The following is a 16,423-nucleotide window of genomic DNA, read 5'->3' as shown; positions in this document are numbered from 1 at the left end:
TATTTTTTTTCCAAAAATATATACATTTTTCTACGCTAATCAATATATTTATTTATCAAACTCTCGTAATAATTGTATTGAGACTGATCTTATCAGCCTTGCGGAAGATATCCGGATAGGAGGTCCCCTAGCCCTGTGATTTCCTCGATTGCTCCGAGTCCTTCGCGAGTGCCTTCTGCTTTGTCCGGTCGGTCGGCCATGCTCCCGTAAGACCAACTCCAGCAGTTCCCCCATCTAGCCTCCTAAAAGGAAAATAGGGGATTTTAACTACTATTCATGGCTCCAGCAACTCCCCCATCCCACCCCCCATTTCCCGAGAGCCTCCCGCGACTGCCCATAGCTACGGGATTCCCATCCTCTCTCCCATCCGAGCCGCGCCTCTCTCCTTGCGACACGTGGGGCAGTGGGCCCGCTGGCCGTTGGAACTGCCGAGGAGGCCGCAGGCGTGGACCTCCGTGGAGCCGCGCCGCCGTGGCCGAGGTGGAGAACGCCGGCTTCCCTGGCCGCGAGATCCACCGTGGCCGTCGCCGGATCTGGCCGCGTCAGCCACGCGCGCGAGCTCCTCCTCCGCCTTGGGCGTCAAATCGACGGAGAGGCGGCGAGCTCGAGGCGGAAGATCTCCTCGATGGCGGCGAGCTCGAGGCGGAACCGCGCCGGTGTGGAGCTCCTCCCCCTGCTCCGGGCTGCGCCGGCATGGATCTGCGGCGGGTGGGGCAGCGCTCGAGGCCGAGGCCGAGGCCGGCGTGGAGCTCCTGCCCCTGCTGATACTGGCCGCGCCGGCGTGGATCTGCAGCGAGCTCGAGAAGGAGGGACGGATGCGAGCCACCGCGGGAACCAACGGCCGCCCGCACCGCTAGCCGGATGGGAGGATGGATGCGAGCCACCGTTGGAAATGCTCGGCTGCCTACTTGCGGATAAACGTGGGGCCCGCGCCCTTTTCCCCCAATATGGTAGGCCGGAAGGGCACCCTTGCTGGAGTTGGTCTAATACAGGACTACCCAACCTCTGTTCATTTTTCTTTTGGATGCGCCCCTGCCGTGTTTTTCGATCCGCCGCGCGCAACGCATCCATCCTCGCATGTCTCACGCTCGCGTTGCCTTGTCCTCCCCGTCCTGATCACCCTCCCATACCCTCACGTCACTCCAAGATATTATCCTCCCAAACCCTCCGCCCAAATCCTGAATTCGAGAATGCGACGCCTCGCCCACCCAGCCTCCCGCCGCCCGGCAGCTCCACGAGGGGCGCTCCCAGTGCTCTCTCCACGGACGCCCCAGGGGTGTTCGACGAAATGCCTCCTCCGCTTCCCGCGTCACCAGCACTGCCTCGCCGCTCGCCGTTTGCCCATGCTCACCAGGTGCTCGGCGGAACGCACGCCTTGGGGTTCTGCAGCGCGGCTCGGCATTCTACGGATGACCAAGCTGGCGTAGAGCCACCACGGTTCACAGTGGTACCGGGCGACACTGCGGTGAATGGTCCGGGCACAGGTGCGGGTGTGGGCGTGTCAGAGGCTGCCGAGAGGGTGTGCCGCGTCGTGTCAACCCAGCCAGAATTGGGAATTGCGTCAGCGCTTGATGCGCTCCGGGTGGCCGTGTCGCCAGAGCTTGTGGCCGAGGTGCTAAAAAACCTGAGCAATGCCGGCATGCTAGCGCTTGCCTTCTTCAGGTGGGCAGAGAGGCGGGATGGGTTCAGGTACACGGCCGAGAGCTTCGACAATCTGATCGAAGCACTTGGCAAAACCAAGCAGTTCAGGCTGATGTGGAGCTTGGTGGAGACCATGCGATGCAGGTGCTTGCTCTCTAAGGACACGTTCAAGCTTATTGTCCGGAGGTATGCCCGGGCGAGGAAGGTCAAGGAGGCTGTGGAGACGTTCGAGAAGATGAGCAGTTGTGGGCTCAAAACTGAGTTATCGGATTACAACTGATTGATCGACACATTAAGCAAATCCAAACAAGTGAAGAAGGGACACGCCGTCTACAAGAAGATGAAGAGAAAGGGCAGGTTTGTTCCTGATTTGAAGACCTACACAGTCCTTATGGAAGGCTGGGGCCATGAGAAAGATCTGTTGATGGTCAAAACAGTGTACCAAGAAATGCTGGATGCAGGCATTAGACCCGATGTTGTGGCGTATGGAATGCTGATCAGTACCTTTTGCAAGTCTGGCAAATGTGATAAGGCCGTCAAGGTGTTCGCCGCAGTGACCTTCGAAAGTCCAAACCTTAAATTCCACCAAACCTGTCTCTAGCGTTCACTTCACCGCGAACGGGCTGGACCGCAGCGCAGCAGCCAGCAGGACTGCAGGAGCGTGCCTGCCTGGGCCTGGCTGCACTGCTCGTCATCTGCGTACCTGACGAAACTGTCATGCATGGTGTTTCTCTGTTGCAGTACATGACTGTCAGAGTTTTCCATTCTATACGTATGAACACTGAGGCCTTGTTTAGATCCCTTCCAACTTCCAACTTTTTACACTCTCTCTCCATCACATCAATTTTGGGACACATGCATGGAGCAGTAAATGTATGTAAAAAAATAACTAATTGCACAGTTTAATTGTACATCATGAGACGAATCTTTTAAGCCTAGTTAGTCCATGATTAGATAAAATTTGTCAAATACAAACGAAAACGCTACAATAGCAAAAAGTTCTAAAAGTTATAAAGATTTGCGATCTAAACGGGCCCCGAGAATCCTGGAACATCTGCATTATTGAGATTTGCCACGGTTCAGTACTTCACAAATCACAATCACGGCACTGCCAGAACAAGGAAAGAGAGCCATGAACCTCGGAGTTTGCCCATGCTTCATTAGCAAACAAAAGCTTCTTTTTGAACCGGTGGCCTGAGTCCCGGCCTTCCGGATGAATGCCGAGGCATCAAGGCAACAAAAGTGTTCTTTTTCATAATGTTTCGTCAGCTGGAGAAAGGTCAGGCCACCGCTTCTTCATATCTATCTGCATCCACAATCCAGCTTCGAGCTCTGATCATGGATTTCTTGCCCCGGAATTCGTACCGACGGTGATGCAGCAGTTTCAGCCGTTCCTCTCATTCTTTCCGCTGCAAATGCGATCTCAGTATTCAGTACTCATTTCTGTCTCGTTTATTGCAAGGAAAATCATTATTAGATCCCTAGCAATTTGTACTTCATTTACTTGCCAAATTTACATCGCAATGTACAGCTGGGGCCATGATTACTGGTAGTAACATAAACTGACGGTTTCATACCTTGGCCCATCGTTTCGAAAGTCCTTCCCCCAAATTCTATGGAAATCGAAGTTTTACTATTAAATTTCTGTAAATTTTGTATAGAAACCTTGCGTTCAGATTTCAGAAGCCCCCCGAACCATACATGCAATCCACAGGCTTTCCCAGTCCACCTGCGAAATCTCCCGAGAAAAAACAACTGAGCACGGGACAAGGAAGAAAGCCAAAAGGGAGCCTCCTTTCCAAGTTCAAAATTCGAAAACCACCATAACAACCACCCAGCCCATCCGTTCCGGCAGCAGGCAGAAGCGCACGCCCCCCCTCGCCGCAGTTCCACCCCATCCCACCCCAACCCCGAGGAGCGGCGGCGGCGGATTCGGCCATGGTGCGGTGCACCAACGGCCTCCTGGGTCTCCTCAACGCGGGCGTGCTGGTCCTCGCCGTCGTCGGGCTGGGCGGCGGCGCGTGGCTCAGCCACCGCGTCTCCACCGACTGCGAGCTGTTCCTCGAGCGGCCCGTCGTCGCGCTGGGCGTGCTCCTCCTCGCGCTCTCCCTCGCGGGCCTCGCCGGGGCGCTCTGCCGCGCATCCTGCCTCCTTTGGCTCTACCTCCTCGCGCTCTTCCTCCTCATCGTGCTCCTCTTCGCATTCACCATCTTCGCCTTCGTCGTCACCAACCGCGGCGTCGGGTGGGTCGTCTTCGGCAGGGGGTACAAGGAGTACCGCCTCGGGGACTACCCCACCTGGCTGCAGCAGAGGGTCGAGAACGCGGGGAATTGGGCCAAGATCCGGAGCTGCCATCCATAACATTTGTACTTCTGCTATTCTTTGGAGCTTGTGGAATATAAGAAATGCTATGTGTTTTCAGGGTTTGGTGTGGTCGGACGTGAATATGGTGCTGTTCAAGGCGACGAGGATGATGCGGAGATGGGCGGTTCTGTGCAAGGACCCAAACGTGCTGGAGGACCTGGTGACGAGGCTGGAAGCGCGAGCAAGACAACCGCCGAGACTTGCCTGGGTCGAGTCTCCTTCGCTGGCTGCGCCGACGACACAAAACTGGGGGGCGCTGGGAGTGGTCGTTTCATCAGCTTCTGGCGTGGAAGAGGGGTCTGAGCTGTTGGAATATTTGGGCCTAGCCCATGTAAATCCAAATAATTCCTGTAAAATTTTAAAGACCCATTAGTGCATAGGTGCATGGCAACAAGTTAGTCCCACCTTGCTAGTGAAGGTGGAGGGAACCTAACTTAAATAGTTGGATGCTCTCCATGCTCTTGCAAGTGTGGGTGAGAGGAAGAAGGAAGAACACACGCGCGCGCTCGCTCGCCTCGCCTCGCCTCGCCTCGCCGGGCTTCGGGCGAAGGGCGCGCGCACGCACGCACGTGCGCGTGAATGGTCCGCCAAAATCCGGGTCCAACCCTTGCGGGCATGCGGCCTCTTTTTGCCGATCGGCTCTCTCCGGTCTCTTGCGGGCGAAAGAGCCGATTGTTCTTCGGTCTCGGGCGAACTACTACGAGACTCGGGTGAAAGAGCCGATTGTTTCCTATGAATCGGCTCTCCAGTCTCGGGTAAAAGGCTGTAGAAAGCCCGGCGGCTTCCTTCCTTTTTGCCACTTTGAATCTGTTACGGATTTCACGCGCGGATTTTTGGGACTCGTAACTGACTAGGTTTTGGGACGCCAAAACCCTAGCGGTTCCCCATATAAATACGCACGGGTGCCAGCACAGAAACAAGTACAAGAAAAACAGCGTAGAGAAAAACCTACAACGCACAACACGCCTCAGCCTGCTTGTTGCGCCGCCGCGTACGCTACTTCATCCCGTTCGTCGGCGTGCACCGGCGATCCGGAGAGCAGGTCTCCGGAACCTCGTCCTCAGCGATCCTACACCGGGAGAGGACGAATAAGGTTTTTGGGAAGCGCTCTGCGCGACTGCTCGAACGCTTCCACATCGGCTCTGCATCCTCGTCACCACGGCTCGCCTACCTCCTCGTCAATGGGGCGCGACTCGGCGTCGTCAAGCGCGCGGAGGTGCTGATCATCGACGTCGTCATCTTTGCCTGGTTATTCCAGTCACGCAAGACACGTACGACTTTCTGTTCCTAACTATATTTTTCATACCTAGTATGATTTGGTTAGGATTGATATTGCTGCTGCAATATTTTATCTTCTATCATGTTATGAGCATGTTTAGATCTATACGTTTTCTGTACACAATTTTCATCGTGGTCATGATTTATCTTCGGATTAATTTAAAACTGAAACTCCTAATTTTTCCAACAATCCAAAAACCTTATTATAGGAATTTCAGTTTCATGGCTGGATTTGTTGATGCTCTGAGGCCCGAGAAGTTCTCTGGCGAGCACTTCAAAAGATGGCAAACGAGAGTGATTCTGTGGCTCTCCACCATGAACGTGCTGTGGGTGTCTAAGGGCAAACCTGAGGGGATTCTTACCCCTGATCAGGAGAAGACCTTTACCGAGGCCAACACACTTTTTGTGGGCGCCGTGATCGGTACACTTGTAGATCGTCTACAGGATGTGTACCTACATCACACAGACGCTAAAAAGTTGTGGGACGCCCTGGAAGCCGATTATGGCAGCACAGATGCTGGCGCTGAGCTGTACATCATGGAGCAGTACCATGACTACAAGATGACCGATGGGAAATCTGTAGTCGTGCAGGATCATGAGATACAGTGCATGGCCAAGGAGCTTGAGCACCTCAAGATCAACCTACCCGACAAGTTTGTGGCTGGTGGCATCATTGCCAAGTTGCCTCCTTCCTGGAGGGATTTTGCCACTACACTCAAACACAAGAGGATGGAGATATCAGTGTCTGATCTGATAGCATCTCTTGATGTTGAGGAGAAAGCTCGGGCCAAGGATGGGCGATCTAAGGCTGCTGAGGGCCAGACTAGTGTCAACATGGTGCAAAAGTCTCATGGCAAAGGCAAGGGCAAGGGAAAGAAGACCAAGCCGCAGCCTACAACTACTTTCAAGAAGAAGAAATTTAAGGAAGGTCAAGGCTGTTTTGTGTGTGGATCTACTGATCATTGGGCAAAGAAGTGCCCACACCGCAAAGGAAGAAAGCCTTCACCTGAGCAGAAGACTGTGAACACGGTCACCATGGCTGGAGTGGAAACCAGTGGGTATAATTCTATACCTTCGGTTTTTTCAGTGTTTCAATCTACTAGTTGGTGGCTTGATACTGGTGCAAATGTTCATGTGTGTTCTGATGCTACCTTGTTTTCTTCTTACCAGACCACTCGGGATTCTACCGTGATGATGGGCAATGGGTCGCATGCTACTGTTCATGGTGTTGGCACGGTCGATCTGAAACTTACTTCGGGAAAGATCGTGCAGCTGAAGAACGTGCAGCATGTCCCTACTATCGGCAAGAATCTAGTTAGTGGATCCCTTTTGTGTAGGGATGGTTTTAAAGTAGTGATTGAGTCCAATAAATTTGTCGTGTCTAAGTGTGGATAATTTATCGGTAAAGGCTATGAGTGCGGAGGTCTGTTCCGCTTTTCAGTCTCAGATTACTGCAATAAGTCTGTGAACTTTATTTCAGATGGAATAAATGAGAGCGATGCATCTGTTTGGCACTCGCGTTTATGTCATCTGAATTTTGGCTCTATGTTTCGACTTTCCACCATGAGTTTAATTCCGAATTTTTCCATAGTTAAAGGTTCTAAGTGCCATAGTTGCGTGCAGTCTAAGCAACCTCGAAAACCTCACAAGGTAGCAGAGGAGAGACATTTGGCACCTCTAGAACTCGTCCATTCAGATATCTGTGAGATGAATGGCGTATTAACAGAAGGTGGAAAAAGATATTTCATGATCTTGATTGACGATGCAACTAGATTTTGCTATGTGTACTTGCTGAAAACGAAAGATGAGGCTCTTAACTGCTTTAAAATCTATAAGGCTGAAGTAGAAACCCAACTTGAGAAAAAGATCAAATGACTTAGGTCTGATCGAGGAGGTGAATATTTCTCTAATGATTTTGACTTATTCTGTGCGGAACATGGCATTTTGTTCTGTTGTTAGAATTCACAAGGTTTTGTAAATGATGGGGGACAGGCTTATCTGTTAGTGCACATGGGGCTGGTACGGTTTGGTGAATTTTGCGTAGGACCCTTAGGCTGTTCCCAGCAGCGAGCGGGTTCGGATCGGTAAATACCGATCGAATCAGTATGCGGCCCACTTCTCCCCTTCCATCTCCGCATCGTGCCTCCAGCAGGTTCCCGAAACAGCACCGCAGCTGGCTCCCCCGCCGAGGCGGCCGTTTGCTTCCCGCGCCGGGCGTGGTGCTGCCGGCGGCGTGGTGACGGTGTGCGGCCGGATCGGCACTCCGGCGACCTCACGGCAGCCTCCTTGCAAGATATTTTTCTTCCAATCCCATCTTTGTTTTCCCCCCTTTCCTGATGATTTTTCCGTACCATCAAGCAGCACGCCTGAGTTTCCCCTTTCGTCACTGATTTGCTCGGTTTTTTCAGTGCCACCGTGCGTCGTCGACGATGTGGCACCGGTACAGAGCGCGTCGCTGAGCTGCTGAGCGGCAACGCTTGGTTGCAGAGGATGACATAATGTGCCTGGCAACCCTAGCGAGCATGGGTGAGGAGGAGAATGAAGAACGTGTATACATTAGTTCTATTCCTAGTCGTCGGACCATTCCACGCGATCGGTACAGCGGTTATGTACGATTGATGGAAGATTATTTCGTTGCAAATCCAGTGTATGGGGAAAACTTGTTCCATCGCAGGTTTGTTGATCCCAATTACCTAACCTTTTGCCTGCCAATCACCAAGTTTAGCTCACGATTTTGGTTACGTTTTCCTGCAGGTTTCGGATGAGATGGGCAATGTTTGATGACATATTGGCTCGTGTCCAACAAAGAAATGTATACTTCAGACTTCGACACAATGCAGCCGGTCAGGCTGGGTTTCATCCAATTCAGAAAGTTATAGCTGCTTTGAGATTACTTGCATATGGAGGGTCGGTGGATCGGCTCGATGAGTATATTCGCATGGGTGAGAGAACGATCATGGAAACCTTGCAGCACTTTACTCATACAATTGTCGACATCTATGGTCCAGAGTTCTTGAAGCAGCCAAATGACAATGACATTACCAAACTTCTTGCTGTAGGAGAACAAAGGGGATTCCCGGGAATGCTCGGAAGTATAGATTGTACGCATTGGGAATGGGAGAACTGCCCTACGGCTCTACAAGGTCAATATCGAGGTCATTTCAAGAAACCAACAATAATTTTAGAGGCAGTGGCAAGTCATGACTTATGGATATGGCACGGGTTTTTCGGAATGCCGGGTTCTTGTAATGACATAAATGTGCTGCACCGATCCCATGTATTTGATAGGATTTCTAGTGGGACTGGTCCTGAAGTTCATTATGTTGTCAATGGTAGAGAGTATAATTTGGGGTACTACTTAGCAGATGGAATGTACCCACCGGGCAACTCTTATAGGTGGTATTTCAATTCTAAAATCTAATAAACAGAAATTATTTATAGATTTGCAATCTGCTTACCGAAAAGATGTTGAGTACGGGTTTGGTATGCTTCAAGCTAAGTTCCATATCATTAAAAGGCCCTCAAAGATTTGGTCACCCGAGGACATGAAGTTTATAGTTGATTATGTGATCATTTTGCACAACATGGGAATCAAATTTGAGCAAGATGTTGGCCAATTGCATATTGAGGACTATGAGGGTGCTACACAACCAAACATCGCTGCCTAATAGAAATGTACCAGAGGTCGAAGCTCTGATCGATGCTCACCGGCGCATAGAAGCCGACTGGCCAACGAACAACTCAAGTTAGATTTGGTAGAACATGTTCGGAACCATTACCGAAGAAGCTAGGAATGTAGTAGAACGGTTTATGTACTCTCTAATTGTAGAAGAATATTTTATGTACTCTCTAATTATAGAAGAATGTTAATTGTACTCTCTCTCTAATTGTACTAGAATTGTAGTTGAATGTTTTACGTACTCTCTAATTGTTGTATTTCTGGACATGAAGTATTGTAGGATCAAGGACACCGGCTAGAAGGGGGTGAATAGACGGTTTTAACTAAAAAAATAAAGCACCTAGGGGAAATTTAATTAGTACAGCAAGAGAATTAAATTTCTAGTCTAAGTTGAGCTAAGTTGGGTTTGCAACCTAGGGTGATCAAGCAAAGCTAGAATCTAGGAATGTAAACTTGCACAAGAGTAGATGCGGTAAAAAATTGCAAGGTAAGAAACAATACTCAAGATGCAAGAATTTATCCCCAACGGACAACTGTTGCAAAGACGGCGTGGTCTGAACTAGCCGTTACAGCCTAACTGGACAGTCCGCCATACAGGGCTGGACAGTCCGGTTGGACGAAACCTTCTGACTCAGATGCTGGAGACAAACCGGACTGTCCGTCATCAGCAACCGGACTGCCCAGTGGTGCCGGACTGTCCGGTCTAACGAGCCGGACTGTCCGGTCTAACGAGCCGGACTGTCCAGTTCAGGCGTGAAGTGCAGGAATTCTTGTTATGTGTGCATCTTTTCTCTCATATGCCATGTTTCTCAAGGTATGCAAAGCAAAGACTCGATCATAAGGCACTTAGCAAATTTTCGAGCAAACAAACATTCTTGACGTCAAGTATGTGAACTATTTTCTGGACAACAAGTGTGGATGTAAGCATCTAGGCCCTTAAGGTATGTTTCGGTGATTAATGACAACCATTATTGTGACTAATGAGTTTGTGCAGCTTTATAGATCATTATTGCTCATTTGGTTATATGTCAAAAGAGGCCCCTAATTCTCATTATTCAAAAAGGCGATCTCGGCATTCAACTCTATAACATGTCAAGACTAAGGATCTTTCTAGTCCTAAGTGTCATAAGGTTGAGAAGGACACTTAGGTTAGTATAGGTTTTATAGTTTTGTAGTGATCGCACTATTAAGAGGGGTTTAGGCTTAGTAACTTGAGCATGGACATGGTCATTTAAAAATGGATGCACACAATGGTCACTCAGGTTTCTAGAAGCTCAAATAAGTGGTTCTCAACTTATATCTCAAGAATATTTGGACTTCATTCAAGACTCAAGTCAGATTAGGCAAAATCAGAAAAATCCTATTCACCGGTTTAACCGACGCCTCAAGTTTTCTATACGTCGGTTAAACGAGGTCACCAGGTCTGGACAAGTCAATACACCGGTTAAACCGACGTGATTTGAAAAGGGACGTCGGTGCAGTTGTCCAGAGACTCGGTTTTCAGTTGATCAGTGGACAAATAGACTCACCGGTTAAACCGACGTTATTTGAAATTGGACGTCGGTGCAGTTGTCCAGTGACTTGGTATTTCTGTTGATCAAAGGATGATTACACTCACCGGTTAAACCGATGCAACGACGGTTAATCTTCCCAAACAGTAACGGCTAGTTTTTCAAAAGGGGAGTTTACATTCACCGGTTAAACCGACGATGACTGTTGGAGGGACGTCGGATTAACCGGCGCTACGCAGTTTTCTGGCAGCTTTTTCTCCAACGGCTCTATTCGTGTGAGCTGCCCATATATACCCCTCAAATGGGTCATTCTACCACTCTTGGCACCAGGCAACATCCAAACACACATACTTTAGCCAAGAGCCACTTTGAGCTTCAACATTTCATACACTTGTTCATTCAATCATTCAAGAAGCAAGATTAAGGACTTGAGTAGAGAGAAGCTTGTGTGCATCCATTCTTAGTGATTGGTTCTTGCTCAAGTGAAGGCCTTAGCTTGTTACTCTTGGTGATTGGCATCACCTAGGCGATCTTGGTGATCGAGGTGATTCACGCGGAGCTTGCCAAGGATTGTGGAAGCCCGGAGAAAAGATTTGTACGTGGCTTGATCTCCACCACACCGGGATGGTGAACGGAGACTCTTAGTGAGCGCCCTCGTCTTGGTGACTTGGGAGGTGACAATACTCTTTGTGAGTGTCACAACGTGGATTAGGGGTGTGTGCCAACACATCGATACCACGGGAAAAATCCGGTTGTCCCTTGTCCATTTTACTTATTTCAAGCATTATCTTTCATGCAATTCTTTCATGTGCTTGATTTAGGAATCACTAGTTAGCTCTACCTTGCTAGGCTTTATCTCTTTTTATCTCATCTAGCTTGTGTAGGTTGTTTAGTTATCCGGTTGGTGAATTGGTGCCTTTCTAGTTTTGCATAGGTTAAGGTTGCTTTATCTTGTTTTAGAAATTGAAAAAGGCCCAATTCACCCCCCCTCTTGGTCCATCGATCCTTTCAGTGGACAGCAGCTATATAAACAGAAGCAATGTAAAATATTTTGTGGGCAGCAGCTATATAAACAGAAGCAATACACCATAGTCTTATCACAACCACTCTCAACAGAAGCAGTGAAGTTTGGTACAACTCTCATACATCAGCATTACAGCTAAGTTTGGTACAAATCTCATACTACATCACTACAATTAAGTTTTAGTACAAGAATCCATGGTGCACCCGAAGCATTCTAACTAGGAGGTGCACCCGAAGCTTCGTCGTTCCAACCTGCAATCTTTTTTTGCTCCCGAATGTAGAAGTCACGCACCCATGGCTGCACCTTATCTAAATCCATGAACATGATTTTGTCCACCCGGTCTTTCTCCTGCAGCGCTAACATCTTCCTTGAATATCAACTTGTTCCTGCACAAGACTTAGTTTTCTCTCATATCGGGCAGCCATCTCCTGTGCCTCATCTTTGCTAGCAATCTCCTGCCTTTCATCATATTTGGCTCGGTCTGACTGAATTTTCTGGAGCACCTCAAGGCAAGCTGTAAAACTAGCAGAACTACCAACACCTGGGCTGCCTCGGAGTCTCTTGGCCCTGTCACGACCCATTGGCCTTGAAAACTTTGGTGCCTCGCTGATCACTTTAATTGGATCCATACTTGTACCATCTCCAGCTTCAGTAGGATTGGCAGCTAGCTCGGCTCTCTTCTCTGCAAGCCAACAAAGCTACTTGTGCTCCTTCCGAAGAAGTATCCAGCAATGGAGAAACTTAAATCGAGACTTTTCCAATCCTTCAAACATATGGAGTGCATCTTTCACCTACAATTTATACAACATTAGGCAAGTATTCAGCACACAACAATTTTTTATGCATGTATTATTTAAAAGCAACACGAATACCTTGTCATCCTCACTCTTTCCACTCTGATTTTTCCTTTCAATCTCATCATAAAATCCACAAAACTTGTTAGTGTCTCTCTGTATCTCACCCCATCTATGTTGAATAGAGGACCGGGTCCTAGTGGTAGTAGTCGTTCTGAACTCATTATAGTAATCTAGTATCATTTGCCAGTACGACTTGGCTGGCTGATTTATGCCAACCACTTGATCCTTTGAAACATTAAGGTACGCTGAAATTAAAGTCTCATCCTCATTACCAGAATAATTTTGGTTTCGCTTGGCCACTCCCTCTGTCTTCCTTTGTGAAGAGTTCTCAGCTTCAGTTGCCTGGTCGGGTTCCTGTGATATAAATCAGTGAAAACATCAGTGGATCAAATGCACAAGTTGTAACTCATTGGCATATATATAACTCAATGTTAACATTACACGTTACCAAACTGTTGGCCTGCTGCTCATGCTCATGGTCATCGGCAACAGAAAAATCACAGGCATTGAATTCAAAGCCTGGGGTGTATGTTACATCTGCATATGGCTGGCTTCCATCAGCACCAGCGTCATTCTACATGTTCGCCATCTTAAAAACATAGCAAGACATACATAATTAATAAAGACACACAATGTATAGCAAGTATATGCATCTGCTCGATGTTCAGGACGATTAATAAAGACACATACATAATGATCTGCTCGATGTTTGTCACAGGTAGATGAATCATATTTGCAAACACAGCAACGCACAAATGCATGCCTACTCGACGAAATAATCCATTTCAACAGGTTTTATTGTGTGGATCTGGGCCAAATCCAAGCCAGTCCGTAGCCAATCTCCGGCCTTGCTCATCTAGGGGAGGGGAGGGGTACTGCATATCATGGAGGAGGAAGACGACCGGGGCCTGGTGGATCTCAGCAGCAGACGACGAGGAGGACGACCCGAGCGGGGGAGGCGGAGCAGAGCGAGGACGATGGCCAGGGGAGGGGGAGCAGAGCGGCGGACGAGCGGGGGAGGGGGAGCAGAGCGAGGACGACGGCCAGGGGAGGGGAGCAGAGCGGCAGACGAGCGGGGGAGGCGGAGCAGAGCGAGGACGATGGCCAGGGGAGGGGGAGCAGAGCGGCGGACGAGCGGGGGAGGGGGAGCAGAGTGAGGATGACGGCCAGGGGAGGGGGAGCAGAGCGGCGGACGAGCGGGGGAGGCGGAGCAGAGCGAGGATGACGGCCAGGGGAGGGGGAGCAGAGCGGCGGACGAGCGGGGGAGGCGGAGCAGAGCGAGGACGACGGCCAGGGGAGGGGGAGCAGAGCGGCGGACGAGCGGGGGAGGCGGAGCAGAGCGAGGACGACGGCCAAGGGAGGGGGCAAAGCGGCGGACGAGCGCGATCTGGAACTGGGCAGGGGCGAGACACGGACCGGCAGTTGAGATCCGAACAGGAGAGAGAATGTGCGAAAATGGGAGTCGGAAGAGAGCGCTCGGATTTTGGGATCGTACATGGGACAGCCGCTGGGTGGTACAACAGTAACAATTTGATCCCATAATCGGGATAAGGTGCCAGATACGATAGCTGCTGGGAATAGCCTTACAAGAATACTTAGATTCCATTTTTCACAAGGTTGTGCATGTGGCATTTCAGTTCATGTAAACTGTACCCCACGATTCATATGCTTATCGTTACTGCAGTTACTTTCCGCGATACAGTATAAGCAATTTCTGATTGCAAATTATGGCGATAACACATTCCTATGTTACCAGCTTGTTGGTATATCGATTAGTGTTTGGGTAGTGACTAATGAATACTCTCTCTTTCCAAATTATAGGGTATTTTGGCAAATCTAGATACAAAACTTTTGCTATGCATCTAGATAAACATTGTGTCTAGGTACATAGCAAAATTTATGCATCTAGATTTGCCAAAACGACCTACAATTTGGAATGAAGGAACGAAGGAGTACATGTTTCTATTGGATACATGCCACTGGCGTTACAGTTTGGGCGAACTGTTGCCCACTATTCATATGCTGCATTGTCAGTTAATTCCTTTTACAACTCTTTGAGTCTGGCGCATTCACTTAGCCATAGATACAGCAAGCAAATGCTGACTGATGAATCGATGTCTCTGATGAATCTATGCCACTGAATTTCACACATCCATGTGACTCGGTAACTGTCTAACTGTACGTTGTTCTGACGTAGCAAGAACAATGCGACATAATCCCATAAATGTCACTGTGTTGGTGAGACCATTTTTTTTATTTTGCAACTAGGGACACACTGTTCTTCTGAAGAATTTTTTTTATTGTCATTGTACCAAGAGGCACCGCTGATTATAACTTGGACATGGGGGTTGTCGAATCCAAGTTATAATTGTGGTACCACTTGGTACCTCTCCAAGGATGGCTAAGAAAAGTTCTATTCTGAAATGTTTTACGTCTGGCATGGATCTATCAATGTGATAGACGATGACTGAACTGGCAGTCTTCCTTTTTCTAGGGGTGTTTGCTTGAGAATGCCATGCTAGCATTTGCAAATTGCCAGTGCATGATGCCGACATTTATAGACCTTGCTTATCAATACAACATGTGGACCCCTCCCTGTTTTAAATGCAGTTCACTAGTGCTATACTTAATTCGACCTTTGTTAGAGATTACTATCTGCAATTGTCATGGTGTACTGCTAATCACATTTGGAGCACCTCTTATATGAAGTTCCTGCCATTTATGGTTATTGTAAACTTCTGCACTGCACTGTTGGAGTATCAGCTCATACTGTATTGGTTTGTGGAGCAGGGGTACTCTTACATGCACACCATCATCTAGTTTATATAATCAATTTGTCTACTTCAACCTTGACTTCATTACCTGAATGTTCATTAAGATTTAAGAGTTCCGTCAGTTTTGCGGCCTTGAATATTTTTGGCTGCATTGCATGAATTAGTATTTTTGGCTGTGCTATTTTCTGAAAGGTTTTTTGGTGTTCTTGCCCCTGCTTTGAAGTGCAATTGTTGTTTTGCCCTTATTTTTTAACTTTGTGATTTCACCCTTTATTTTTCACAAGTCATTGCCATTTTTCCCTCGGTCTTTGCATATTTGCACCTGTTTTGACCGTTGACTAGGGGTAAAATCGCATTGATCTGTGAATAGTAAAGGGCAAAATTACAAAGTTTAAAAAATAAGGGTAAAATCATAATTACACTTCAAAGTAGGTGTAAGAACACAAATGTCCCTTTCTTTAATGCAATTTGTTTGCCAACATTTGGGATGCCAGTTTCTAGGTCTTTCCTGCAATGTCCCTTAATTGACAATTCCCTTGCAAATGCATACGTGAATAGTTTATCATTGACAATTTCGTTCTCCTGATTTACTCAATCCGATGGCCTGTTGACCTTGCTATATTATAATGTCACAGCCCCGAAACATATGCTACTCCACCCAGTTGAATTTTGCTTGAACATTACATATTTTCATTCACTATAAAAAAACTGCTTTTTCTGAAGCTAATAAATCTATCTTATGTCCATTTTGGATGCTGCAAGCCACCGACCGGCTGCAACTTCACCTACCAGAGTGCGACCGTCTGGATCAAACCCGCTGGCTTCAACACTACCACCGACGATCCCGACTGCACCACATGGTCGAACGACCAGGCCGCGCTCTGCTATGACTGCATGGCGTGCAAGGCGGGTGTGCTCGCCAACCTGAAGAACGACTGGAAAAAGATCGCCACCGTCAACATCGTCTTCCTGATCTTCCTCATCGTCGTCTACTCTGTGGGGTGCTGCGCGTTCAGGAACAACCGGCAGGACAACTCGTACCCGACCTGGAAGTAAGGTGTGCCTGGCTATGTATATGTTGTTAGGATGTGTAACTGCGTCGTGGTGCTATCTTATGTCTAGTGTGAGGGGATTATGTGTCAACCGTCAGTAGTTGATGCCTGCTATGTTGCTCTCGAACGTGAATGATGTGTGAACGCTGCTAATCAAGATATGCCGAAAATTTCTCTCTGTCCACCAGCTGTTCTGGCTTTGAGTATTAACCCTTCTGTTCGAAATTGTAGTGCTGAACGCTA

At 48.4% G+C, this 16,423-nt stretch overlaps 3 protein-coding genes across 5 annotated transcripts; all 3 read left to right on the top strand.

Moving 5' to 3' along the window:
- The first annotated feature begins 1,107 nt into the window (after positions 1 to 1,107).
- LOC112890834 (pentatricopeptide repeat-containing protein At1g71060, mitochondrial-like) lies at positions 1,108 to 2,361 on the top strand. The gene has a single exon (XM_025957699.1). It carries the CDS (start codon positions 1,289 to 1,291, stop codon positions 1,919 to 1,921), a length of 633 nt encoding a protein of 210 aa, XP_025813484.1. The 5' UTR covers positions 1,108 to 1,288; the 3' UTR covers positions 1,922 to 2,361.
- A 1,172-nt stretch (positions 2,362 to 3,533) lies between these two features.
- LOC112888510 (tetraspanin-7-like) lies at positions 3,534 to 4,451 on the top strand. 2 transcript variants are annotated; one of them, XM_025954736.1, is made up of 2 exons: positions 3,534 to 3,884; positions 4,064 to 4,451. In XM_025954736.1, the coding sequence occupies exons 1-2, from the start codon at positions 3,580 to 3,582 to the stop codon at positions 4,083 to 4,085; spliced, it is 327 nt and encodes a 108-aa protein (XP_025810521.1). In that variant the 5' UTR covers positions 3,534 to 3,579; the 3' UTR covers positions 4,086 to 4,451. The 2 variants fall into 2 exon arrangements, with proteins under 2 accessions (XP_025810521.1, XP_025810520.1); XM_025954735.1 differs by having other exon boundaries at positions 3,534 to 3,902; positions 3,952 to 4,451.
- Positions 4,452 to 5,883: 1,432 nt separating this feature from the next.
- Positions 5,884 to 6,679, top strand: LOC112888511. 2 transcript variants are annotated; one of them, XM_025954737.1, is made up of 2 exons: positions 5,884 to 6,337; positions 6,454 to 6,679. In XM_025954737.1, exons 1-2 carry the CDS (start codon positions 5,893 to 5,895, stop codon positions 6,600 to 6,602), a joined length of 594 nt encoding a protein of 197 aa, XP_025810522.1. In that variant the 5' UTR covers positions 5,884 to 5,892; the 3' UTR covers positions 6,603 to 6,679. The 2 variants fall into 2 exon arrangements, with proteins under 2 accessions (XP_025810522.1, XP_025810523.1); XM_025954738.1 differs by having other exon boundaries at positions 5,884 to 6,341.
- Positions 6,680 to 16,423: the final 9,744 nt, after the last annotated feature.

The sequence above is a fragment of the Panicum hallii genome, chromosome 4 (genome assembly GCF_002211085.1).
Source record: "Panicum hallii strain FIL2 chromosome 4, PHallii_v3.1, whole genome shotgun sequence".
Classification (NCBI taxonomy): Eukaryota; Viridiplantae; Streptophyta; class Magnoliopsida; order Poales; family Poaceae; genus Panicum; species Panicum hallii.
This window is presented reverse-complemented; position numbering and strand designations above follow the sequence as displayed.